General features: G+C 40.5%; 1 protein-coding gene across 1 annotated transcript; it reads right to left on the minus strand.

Annotated features, from left to right (window-relative positions):
• Positions 1-225: 225 nt before the first annotated feature.
• PTER (phosphotriesterase related) lies at positions 226-11,867 on the minus strand. Its single transcript, XM_010003617.1, has 4 exons — positions 11,394-11,867; positions 9,009-9,274; positions 5,508-5,648; positions 226-445 (listed from the first exon to the last, which is right to left on the minus strand). Exons 1-4 carry the CDS (start codon positions 11,823-11,825, stop codon positions 226-228), a joined length of 1,059 nt encoding a protein of 352 aa, XP_010001919.1. The 5' UTR covers positions 11,826-11,867.
• Between the last annotated feature and the right edge of the window lie 750 nt (positions 11,868-12,617).

Below are 12,617 nucleotides of genomic sequence, written 5' to 3' on the forward strand. Positions count from 1 at the left end.
TAGGCTTATATCCAGTAAATCATTAATTAACAATACTTAGAAGGGAGAAAAGGCAGAGATAATACATAATTTTGTTGTTCTAATTAAAAATAAAAGTAATAATCAGTCTGTCCACAACTAATTAATAACTTCCAGTTTCTCTGAAAATAACCAAGTTTTAAAATTATTGTTCTCCAGAAACAACTCTGCATTTTGTCAACCTTTCCTATAAAATAGGAGTACTTACTATGAATCCTGCTTAAAAGTCAACCATCGCTTTGGATTTGCTAGGAGTATTTTATCAATTTTATCTTGGGCTATGCCTCTAATTAGCATTTTAGGAACTATATTTTTAAGGATATGTGAATATCCGTGACCTCCATATTTCATCAACCTATTCTTAGTGTGCACATCATGAGCCATCAGAATTCTGTCTTCGTAGCCTTCATCGATCAGCATACGAACCCTGCAAAAGTAAAAAGCAACCTGTCAGTGAAAGGTTCTTACTCTGCAGCAGCACAAAACTGAGCAGGGTTTACATGATTTACATTACTGCTGGACTGTATTATAACTGCAAATAATTATTTTTAGGTACTCAGAAGACATATTCCATATATTTAATTGAAATGGAACTATTTATTTTCTTGAATGAAAAACACCACCTCCGAATACACACCACCACACTTCGCAAAGTGGACAAGGAAAACTCTTTCCAGCTGGCACATGATTTTGCATTCCCAGTCCCATTAAGTCCTTGGAGGAGTTAAAAGATCTTCAGCATCACCAAGCAAGGGACACAGGTTTTAAAAACGTAAGTGATGATTTCCTACATACACTCCTTCTCAGCGTGACTGATCCATGGGGTTAGCTCCTGCAACTGTCTCAAAGCTAGTCCCATTACATTAGTTATGGACCAGACTCTGTGACTGAAGCCTGTCTTATGTACACGAATACTTTCACATCTTTTGTCAATTCCCACTAGCAAACCAGGTTAATAAAATTTTAAGTTTTCAGCATCATATTCCATACAGACAGTTACCATATCACAGAATCATAGAACGGTTTATACTCAAAGGGACCTTAAAGATTGTCTATTTCCAACCCCCCTGCATGAGCAGTGACACCTCCCACTAGACCAGATTGCTCAGAGACCCATCCAATCTGCCCTTGAACACTTCCAGGGATGGGGCTTCCGTAACTTCCTTGGGCAACCTGTGCCAGTCTCTCACTACCCTCACACTAAGTAATTTCTTCCTCATGTCTAATCTACATCTACCCTTGTCCAGTTCTGATCCATTACCCCTAGTTCTTTCACTACAAGCCCTTCAAAAAAAGCTTTCCTGTAGCCCCTTCAGGTACTGGAAGGCCACTATGAGGTCCTCCCTAAGTCTTCTCTTTCCAGGCTGGACAGCCCCAACTCTCTCAGCCTGTTTTCATAGAAAAGGTGCTCTAGCCCTCAGATCCTTCGTAGCCCTCCTCTGGACTTTCTCCATGAGGTCCATATCCTTCTTATGTTGGGGGCTCCAGAACTGGACATGGTACTCTAGGTGGGGTCTCACGAGAGCTGAGTACAGGGGGAGAATCATCTCCCTTGACCTGCTGGCCATGCTTCTTCTGATGCAGCCATGCTGCCAGCTCACGTTGAGCTCCTCATCCACCATCACCCTCCAATCCTCCTCCAGACTGTTTTCAGTCCATTCTCCACCCAACCTGTATTTGTGCTTGGGATTGTCCTGACCTTGCACTTGGCCTTGAAACATCCACATGTATCATCCAAACATATTGCAAAGATGTTCATTAAGGAACAAGACAAGTAAGACACGCATTGCAATGTGGTAGCACATGCCAAGAAATAAGAGAGTTAATGTGGCAGCCCAGCTAAACAGACTTGTCAAAATGACAAGTCAGCTTGAACAAAGAAGTAATCCTCCCTTGTAACCAGTCTGTTACAAGTCCTTCTGTCCCACACTTCACTCTGGAAATCTTCATCCCTTGTGTGAAGAACCTGACTTTTCCTCACATGAACACAACATGCCCTTTAGCTCAGCAGTCATAACTGATTTAAACGGGCTGCTCTGTCAGGAACTTCAAACCCTCTCCTGTCTGCCTGTCCCCTCTGCCACAAAACAACAGCTTGGACTCCATGAGGGAGTAACCAGCCCAGGCAGGTGCAATGGGGGAAAACTGCAACAGTGATGCAAACAGCAGGCACAGGGATGGGGCAGCAGGAAGGGAAAGAAGACCCAGGAACAAGAGACTGGCCACCCGGGGATGAAGGAGGGAGTCCCTGAGACTCATAAAGAAACTGCCAGCCTGCTGCTTGTTGCTGCTCTTTGGATGGACACTGAGCCTGCTGCTGCTTGTCATTTGGGGGTTTGCCTGCTCTTTGAGGATCCCTGCTCACCTGTGGTCCCTGCTCACCTGTGGAACCTGCCTGCTGCTAACCACCTGCGGTGAGACTTCTTCCCACCACCTGTGGGTTCTAAGACCGGGTTGCAGGGAAGTCACCTCATGTATGAATACCTAGACCATCTCAGGAATAAAGTAAGGGATTGCATTTTGGTATCATCCCCTCCATAAGGTGTTCCTGCCCTGACTCACCTCCACACAAACCGTGACCCTACAGGGGACAGGCGTCGGGCATATCCCTCCTTCCCCTTCCCCTCTTAGATAATAAGAGTTAATCTTGGTGTGTAAATAATAAGGTGTATTCATATAAGTATTTGGTGTTTCAAACACCCTGTCTCTCCTGAACCCTTCCTCCCCTAAATTGTGTTAAATTCCCTAATAAACCGTTTTAATTCGTTAAACTATAAATTTGCGGTCAGTCCAAATCTGTGTGTGTGGCAGGAGGTGTAATTCAGTTATTCCACCTCACAACTCAGCTTGCAGAGGCTGCTCCTTGGAGAGGCGAGCACCACGTGCAGGGCCCTTGGTTCCACTAACAAATGTTTCCAATAAGGAAAGTGAACTGTGTTTTAACATCCTGACAAATCCTTCCGGTTCGTGACACCTTGTTCAGCTCATTTTTTTTTGGTAGGTGTCTGTATTGCATGACTGTTGAGTTTCTCACTGACCTTCAGTTTAGTTTGGCAGTAGATTGCAGCATTAAGTGGCAGAGATGGATAGACCAGACCTGGAAAGTGCTTGTTCCTCATGGAGGCACCCAGTTCCATCATTTCCCAGCATGGTGAAATTCTAATTCTTGCCTTTCTGAGTGTGTTTTGATGAGTAAGAAAGCAAATACTAGTTTTATAAGTAACCACACTCTATCTGAAAGCCCTTCCTGTCAGTTTTTACCACAGTTAATTATGAGGAGATACATGTAGCAGGAGCAAATCAATATGGGCTGCAGGAAGAAGTAAGATAGAGCTTGGTAAAAAATGAGCAGTTTTCATAAAAACAACACATAGTGCCATATAGTGCACAGCACTACATACACCATAGTATTAGAACATCACAAGTACCTTCTCCAGCCTAAAACACAGAAAGATCACAAGCCAACTAGAGAATGAGAATAATGACATTAGAGGGGCTAAGTTCCTCACTAATCAAACATCTTCTCAGAATCCTTTCATATTTGGACTAATTTCATGGGTTGGGAAGGCATATGGTCCTTTATATTGCATATTCATTGCTGCTTTTTTCTCATTCCTGTAAGTTTAGTTATTTGCTTCTGACTCAAAGAAAAACCATCCCTGAAAAACAACATTTTTTTTACTTGCATTGGCAGTAGATTGCAGCAAAAATGCCTAAGTAGATACACAGCTCCACTGTGTTTGGGTACATATGGCATGACTACAGAAGTTTACGTTTTGAATAGACAAGACAGGAACATATATTTCCCATTTAGTATTTTAATCAACACATTTAAAGGTCAAATTGATTTCTATCTTTCTCATTCTATTTGACAAAAAAAACCCCCTAACAACCCAGGGAAATTGACACTGCCATCATATGTCCATATGTATCAAAAACCCAACAAAATCCATTCAAGGGCACTTCTGACTGAAGAGCACATATTCACACCATACAATGAGAAGACAAACTTTCCTATTTTCTTCCTATGAACAGCCTGCTGCAAGAAATACTCAAATGCCAGAGCCTTTAAGAAGAGACATCAGTGGCTGAGCAAATATCATGGATGGAATGAAAACTCTGCCACAGTTGAACAAGCACTTGTTAACCAAGGCATAGTCCATTCCTCAACACATATTCCTCAGGGTGCTTCTGTATGTGCTGAGAAGGAAGGAGGCACAGGGGCCGGAAGCAACTTTGTCCATGCTAAATGTGAGAACTGCAGATTCACTGCAGCAGTTTAAAATACTGAGCACAAGACTGAGAGTCCTGTTAAGAGAGAGAAATTATTTCTGGTGTGAAAAGCAGCAGCAAACACTTGGCAGAAAGTGTAATAGTAACCACGGCACCTTCTTAAGAACAGAACAGCCTGAAAAAGGAGAAGAAAAGCCATGAGGCTAATCTGACAATGAAGGGCAGGGAAGTATCTGAAGTACAAGTGACAGCTAGAAAGCTGCTTCACTAATGATCAGGGATCATAAAATCTTTTTCATCAAAGAGAATAAAATAATTGTTTCTGACTCTGGAAGGAAAAAAGACACAGGTGGATGGCACCCCAGCCCTCAAAAACCTGCTACTGCCCTGCACACAAATGCCATGGACAAACAGCACAGGAAGATCACACCTCTGGACAGAGTGAGAAGCCAATTCCCAGCCTATCCTACCTGTCTCAGTTTCTGCAAGGAGCGCATCTCCGTGGCAATACCTTGTGTTAGCACAGCACAACAGATTTGCTGCACAGCTAAGCTGAGACTGCATGTGCTGATGAGAAGCAGGGAAAAGGTATCCTGCCAGTGGGGCAAATATTTTCACATTGTGAGTGTGAGGAGCATGGGAGTTCTCAGTACACAAGAATCTCATCCTTAAAGAGAGAGAAAGGGCAAAAGGAGAGGGTGGAGAAGAGGTGATTAAGTGCTTGGCAGAACAAAAGTCTGGTTTTTGGGATGGAAGCATGGATCAAATCCATGCAAGACAACCAGTGAGTTTTGATTGGTTAGTGCATTCATACCAAAATGTAGCAGGCTAAGATGACACTCAGAAGCAGCACTAGCTTTATAATACTGTGCTTCAAACAAAAGCCAAACCCTAACTAAATCCTCCATCTCCAGCCTTTCCTTTTTACAGTATACACATGTATACGCAGTAACTTATAAAATTCAACCAAATCAGCATGGGATCAGTATGGAGAATGAAGTTTAAAAAGCTCTTGATCTTCTCAAGCAACTTTTTACAGCACTATGATTTAACATCTTCCTTTGCAGATAGAAGAAATTATACATGTTGCCTTAAAGACATGACGGCAGCAGAAAAGTAAGTGTTGTTGTGCTAGTATGAAAAACTCCAATTTTGAACAGTGAGCAGAATTATGCTGTGATGCTCTTAGAACAAGTGCCAATAATATTAATTTGTCAATGGCAATGCTATAGCTTAAACTGAAGGGAAGCAGGTACCTTGCAATTCTTTCATTGTCGCTCGGCATGTCAATATCAGGATGGAACTGATAATGAAGAAACTCTGTCCCAAATAGGTCATACTCTAGATAGCATCCCAGTTTAGCAAATTCCAGAAGCTTCTTTGCATCAAATATTGTCCTGCAGAACATATGTAACACAAAGTCAGGGTTGTGACAGAAAATAAAAAAATCTCAAGGTATGAGGACAGGCATTTGGCAACTTCCTACTTGCACGGAACAAAAACAATAATCTAAAATTTAATCCATCCTCTTGAAAAATGGGACTCCTGTTTGACACATGCATCTTAAGCTGATACACAGCATTGTCCTGCGACTTCATGCATTATAAAAAACCAAAATGAAACCAAATCTCCTCTCATGAAAGAAGAAAAATATGTATGATAATCTTTAAATGGAAACAGGAAAGTTACTTACTTTTGATATCACTAAACCTCTCAACAGACAACCTAACAAGGAAGACATTTAAGGAGGAAGTTAATTCATACTGACATTTAAAAACAACAACACAATGGATTACGTACACAAGACAGATTTACTTTCCCAAAAGAGCTACAGGAGAAAGCTACATCCAGGGCTTGTTTCATCCGTCACACACCAGTAATATCCAACTTTGTCTTTTGTTTCTATCTTGTACAGTGATGTTTCTAGATTGTCATTAGAACAGCAATACATCATTGTTTGCACTGGGATCTGGCCCTTATGGAAATGCTCTCACCAAAATACAGAAAGGCACTGCCAGTGCCTGGGACCTGGGCTTTGCAGCAGGTGAAGGAACAGAGCTACTAAAATCCTTCACTCATTCCTAAATAAATCGCATCTGAAATAAGAGCTCTTTGGAATATTTTTTTCTTTTGAAACACTTTTACCAAGAGTATAAGCTATCCGAAGGAAAATAAAAACACTCAAATTCTACATTATAAATCTATCTGTATAACCACAAAACAATTTATTTTTTTTAATCCAAGTTAAAAACAAGTTTCCTCAAGAGCAGTATAGCTAAACAAAAGGGCAGTAGTTTAATTTTTTTAATATTTACTATTTCAGATATCAATGTCAGAAGATAATTTCACCCTGTACAATTACATCACAGTCTGTTGCTATGGAAATTACTGATGTCAAAATTTCAATATTATGACTTAACAACACGATCAAGTAGGAGGAACAGATGGTTTGAGAGAGTGAGAACCGTTGTCCAAACAAGCCTGCCATCAGCAGGAGTCTAAGACTTGCCAACTGTAATTAATAAAAAATGTTATTTTAAAATAAATGTTACAGTTTACAGAGATTTAACATTTATTATCAAATGAGTTTTCAAAGTGTAGAGCAAGAGAACATGTTATTTTAGATCCAGCCCTTCTCAGTTCACCAGGAGATAGTAGCCAAGAGTATTCATGCCTGTGCAAGTGACAAAAAACACCCAACAATGTATTTCAAAATCACAGCCAAAATAATTTCTTTTGAAAACTACTGCTAGTGTTGTGCTCTGTCCCAAAGAAGAGCAGGAGAGCTTAACTTCATCAGCCATTTGGTCACTTGGTAGGCCACAGGCATGCAGCAGCAGCAGCAGCAGTTGCCAATTGAGGGACACTGGGTATCCTGTAGTTCGGACCTCATTCATAACTCACTGTAGGGACACCCATCAAACCATAATCAAACAGGCATTTGTAACAGTTGCTGTTCATCTTCCAACAAAAGCTTCTCAAGTGAATGCATATTGATCTTCACCAAGATATCATTATAACCTTATTCTCTAATAAATGGCCAAAGCCAAGAATCAATAGCTTTTGCGTCCCAGCCTTTATCTACAACTCAGTTTCACCACGGACACTTGCTACCTTTTTGTTCTAAGGTGCTAAACTGCAAAATATGGTAGCCAGCATTTTAGTTCTATCATTTAACTGCAAATCCACCTGAAAACTACCATTCTGATGGTGTCAAAAGCAGACAGGAGATATGTACACAGCTATGGAGCTATGTACAGATTTATCTCACATTTAAGGGACTGGGATGCTCCCACATGGATTCTTTTCACTGGAAGAGAATTAAAATGTTAAATGCACATTGCAAAGCCAAACTTCACAGTCGATTAGAGTCTTATGTTACAGCAAGTGCCAACCTGAATGTGTGAAAGTAACGACAGAAGTATAAGGAAATGTCATCTTGTGCATCAGCGGCTGTTAGTGAAACTGCACCTTGACTGTTTTCCTACTTTTACTGCTTATTTTCCACCAATAAATCACTGAATTCAATGATTTACAACATCATATAAAGGCAAAAGACCCAGAGCTGGACGTTTATGTTGTATCAAAATGGCTACATAACTACAGACACCTGCAGCTTGCTCAGTCCTCTTTCATCAAAAGATTTATGTGATCAATTTTTCTTTAAAATGGACAGAAAAATATAACTATAGATACACTGGAATGCAGGTAAATACATAAGGAAATCCCATATTGTTTATATATTATCAAATGTATCTAAAATTTTGTGGCACTGAATTTTATGCTCCTAAATTCCCCAAGTAAAACATTGAGCTCTATTTGAATACAAACCACCTGTAGCTTAATTTGCAACCTCTAAGAGCCGGGAACAGTTAGAAATTTGGAGCACAATGCTCTTGCCTGTATTACACTCACATTGAGGGCAAACAATCCAATTGCTGAGAATCATATGACCACAAGTAGCCTCCATTATTCAGGAACCGGCCAAGCTAATCAATGTTTGGACATTTTCCAGCTCACCATGAGTAATACAAGGTCACACAAAACTCATATGGTAACACAGGCTGTGCTTCTAAACCACAGAGAGAAAAGCATCCCAGTTCCTCTTCATGTCTGATCTGCAGCTCCTGGGTTTTTCTCTCACAGAAACTGAAAGTTAGGTCTCTGGTCTACGCTAAGAATTATCCAGAACTCAACTATTTTCTTTTTAAGCAGTATTTCTTCTGACTGGTAGCAGAACTGAAAAGATCTGGCTTAAGCTTTTATCCACCATGCAGCCAAACCAGGGAGTCTCTCCATCAGCATCTGAGAGATTTTGGTTAGGTCCTTAAGAGTAGTCCAGTTTTCAAAAACAGTGGAAGCCCAGCAGCTTCCCACCAATTTGGTTAGAGTCGCTTAACGTCCAATGCTTTGTAAATGCAGTGATTTGTGCAGGGATGCGGATTCATGGAATACCTGTTTTAAAAAATGTGGCTGCAGTTACTCCTAATCTTGTCCCCAGACCTTCAACAAGAGTGTTTAAAATCCTTACATCTCTTTACCAGTGTGAACCTAAGAGCTGATCTTGACTAAAGTGCTGGAAGCTGATAAAGCTTTATGCAAGCAGTTTCCTATTTTTGAGTGAGTAAACTTGAAGGTAATTCTTTATGTTGTGATCCCAGCACAGACCAGAAACTGAGCTATTTGCACAGTAATTCTCCCAGACCCCAGAGGGTTGTGGGAACACAGCCAGAAGGACAGCAGAATAGTCTGTTTACCTGTCAAGGTGAGACATGACTGTCTTTGAAGTATCAGCCCCAGCTTCCTGCAGAATGCGGATAATCTGGAAGGGTGAATCACTGTTCCTGCCAGGATGAATGATAACTGGGCACCCAAGCTGTGCCTGAGCCTGTGCCGTTGCCTGAAGCACTCTGTGTTCACTTGGAGTCAAAGGCCAGGAGCAACCTATTTCTCCCACCACACCACACTTGATGTTAGTCCCATCTGCTCCATTGAGTATCTCATCAACAATAATGCCTGTAAGCTAGACAACAGGAAAATGAGATGTTTTTGTTTATTAATACTATTTGTGTTAAATAGCATAAAATTTAGCTGATGGACACTGTGCTAATTATACTCCTGAGTTTTTTCTGAGCTTAATCGATGCATGTGCAAAAATGCTCCAGTTAAAATCTGGTTTCTGTCAACTAATGTTACACTAGCCATTCACTGAGACCAAAATAAACACAAAGCAAATAAAATTAACAAGCATCCACTCACACAGTTGTTCAGACCAAAGCTGGTCTACATAAAATTTGAACACTGATTTAGGCCAAGACTTAATTTTTCTTTTAAAAAAACCCAAAGTTAGCTCAGCATGAAACTTGTGCCTCACACTTCTGGATTGGCTCCAGAAACAATTCAATGTAATTTCTTGCAAAGCAAAGGCTCAGAGAGTAAGGAAACCTTTTCACTCAGACAGGGAAAGGAGGAACTCTGGCAAAGATCCTGAAGAGACAAGTGTAAGACAAATCCTGCTTATAGGAATGCTGACATAAAATGACAGGAGCTCCGATGATTTCAAAACCACAAGAACAAAGCTCAGCTGACAAACTCACAGGGTCAAAAATAGCTTTCTTTTAAAATATTCATAAGCAAAGAACACATCAGAATATCCTAATAAAAACAGATTGTTATAACAGCTTTAGTTTTTCTTTATCAGAACAGGTCATGTATCTTAAAGAATACATTTAGAGCACAAAATGGTACTGATGATGACTTCTAACTTTTTGGCCCTGAACGTTTGGAAAATTTTTATTATTTTAAGGAATAATAAAGTGAACAATGAAGGAAAGTTCACAAGCAAATCCAAGAAACTGAAAAACCCCACACCAATTTCCAAATATCCTTCCCCCACACCTTGTCACCTCAATAGCCTCACACAACATATTGCTAAATATTCAATCTACACAGAAAAGTCAGCCCAAGCTATTACAATTTACAGCAGGCTTTTGCCCAACACTTCATCCAACAGTACAAAATTCACTCATCTCCTAAAGAACAACTCTCCAGCAGCAACGTCTTTGTGTCACTGAATAGCTCTGCTAGGGCTGACAGAAAATTCTCAGATAGTCTGTGCCTAATTAATCATCAGAAAACCTGTCATCTCATCAAATTCACTGGCAAATGAGGAACCACCAGTTATCACAGATCAGTCACTGCAAAACCCTTCCTAAGTAACCAGTCCCCTTCTGGACTGGATTAAGCATTGATTACCTGCTGAGTAGGGGACATCTGCAGGTCTCCAGCAGTCCAAATGCAGAAGGGAAAGCTCTGCCCCAAGAAATCTATTTGTATCAAAAGTTCAAGAGATGCAAGAATATTTAGGAAAACTAGTACTGTTCTGTACAGTCTGGGTCCAGTGTGGTTGGCAGCTCTGCATCACTTTATATCTGCTTAGGTTTTGACCATTGATTTTTAAAAGAAATTTGACTCATTTCTAAACCGTGACAGATTTTTAATTTTTTTTCTCAGGTCTGCTCACCCACATTCACAGCCTCCTGCCTTGGAAGGTTCCATCCTCTCTTCTCCCTAACATCACATATTCTTAATAAAAGATGAATTAATATTTATTATAAGAGTATCTGGGGACCTCTGTCATTATTAACACACTGTCTTAAGCACTATACAAGCAATTGGATATAGACTCTGTCCTGAAAAGTCTGGACAAATGGAAGAGAAGTGAGATATAACAGCCAACCTGAGCAGAGCAATAATTCACAACTGTACTGCAAATATTGCAATTATTTACAAGAATTCCAGGTGATCTTATTGGGAAGCAATTAGGTAGAAAAAGAGATAAAAGAGGCAGAAGGGATATACTCTTTCCTTAAAGCTGTAAAAAACCAGGATAATTGGTGGTGTACCAGATGCCCACACATGAACGACTTTATTTTCTTTTTACTGTTGCATTGTAACAAATCCCTGAGAGAAAACAGAGCTTAAGAACTGGAAATGCTGACAGATAATCCCAGCACATACAACTAGTAACTGTCTCAAATTTTTTTCACACTGAGACCTTCTAGATTCCATTTCTCTCCAACTTTGACTCTCCCAGGGATAATTCACAGGAAAGAGGCTCCAAAACAATGGTTAAGTCTTACCTGTTCAACTGTCATGGCTTGTGTTTGAGAAGAATGAGTGGAATCCACATAGAACCCAGCCCCAGCAATAATATGAACTCCAGTTTCTTCTGCAAGTTTCTTCAAAGTATTCATATCCCGACCAATTCCTGTGGTTGTGTTTTCCACAATCGTCCCACCACCTGCTGCTTTAAAACACAACAGTTCCTCCTTTACAGCTTCTGTTTCCTGATACAAAAGAAGATTTTCTCTATGGCTGTAGGGATTTTGCTTAATCCAAAACAAGTTATTCATCTCAATGGGTCCCTCAGACAGAGGCTCTTCGCCTGGAGAAGGTGGACAAAAACTGCTGCTGTAGTTCATAGTCAAGTGTTCATGAGTCAATGTATAGCCAAGGCAGTCTGGATCCACAGGGCCCAAGACAGTCTGTGCTCTCCCTCCCAGGGAAGGCATATTTCTTCAGAAAAAGGAAAAAAATAATCAGATTTTCAAAGGCTGGGAAGGAAGAAGAAAGGAAAGAAACACATTTCAGATGGAGCAAACATTTCTTACAAAATTTCTGAATTCCCTCCAGTCTCTCACACATGTACCTACACGCTGTGTGTGTTCACTGGAAAGTTTTCAAAGGCTGTTTCCAGTAGTGTGGTCAGTAGGAAACCCATTTATTTTACTCAATTGTGCTTGTATCAGTACTCTAGCAATGTAAAAATACCACATTCTTGTAGAGGGAAATTATCATCATTTATTGTACTATAGTCAACATCACATTAAGATAAATGTTTCCAATTTAATAACAACCACTGTGTGTTCATTTAAGATTCTCTGCTCTTCAGCAGCTGTCAGATTTTGTCAGCTTGAGCCACCAGATGAACATATTTGGCACCGAGGCTTAGTATTCCTTACTGATACATTCATTTTATTTATCTGTGTCCTCAAAAACTCACTTAACTGCCCTTGAACACCAAGGAAGCTGGCTGTGTTTGGGCACCTTCTCTGCCCCTCTCTATAAGGAACACTGGGTTGTGGGTGATCAACTGCTTCTTAGGCTTCAACAGAGGCTCATGTTGTCCTGTCAGCTGCACTATGGAGCTCTGGAACAGCCCAAGACAACTCTATCAAAGTTGACAACAGTTGCTAAAGATACAGCGTGGCCCCCAGCCAGAGGGGCCAAAGCCAAAGTACTTTTCCCATCAGTTTCCTTGGCCAAATATTTTACCAGTTAAGAACAGACCTTACCTACAATGT

Source organism: Chaetura pelagica, unplaced genomic scaffold, assembly GCF_000747805.2.
Source record: "Chaetura pelagica isolate M959 unplaced genomic scaffold, ChaPel_1.0 scaffold418, whole genome shotgun sequence".
In the NCBI taxonomy this organism is placed as follows: Eukaryota; Metazoa; Chordata; class Aves; order Apodiformes; family Apodidae; genus Chaetura; species Chaetura pelagica.

Excerpts from the sequence above, each read along its gene's own strand:
- PTER (XM_010003617.1), bottom strand. The coding sequence starts at position 11,825 with ATGCCTTCCCTGGGAGGGAGAGCACAGACTGTCTTGGGCCCTGTGGAT. Across the intron at positions 9,275-11,393 it reads AAGCCATGACAGTTGAACAG|CTTACAGGCATTATTGTTGA; the intron begins GTAAGACTTAAC and ends CCTGTTGTCTAG. Across the intron at positions 5,649-9,008 it reads GTCATGTCTCACCTTGACAG|GACAATATTTGATGCAAAGA; the intron begins GTAAACAGACTA and ends TATGTTCTGCAG.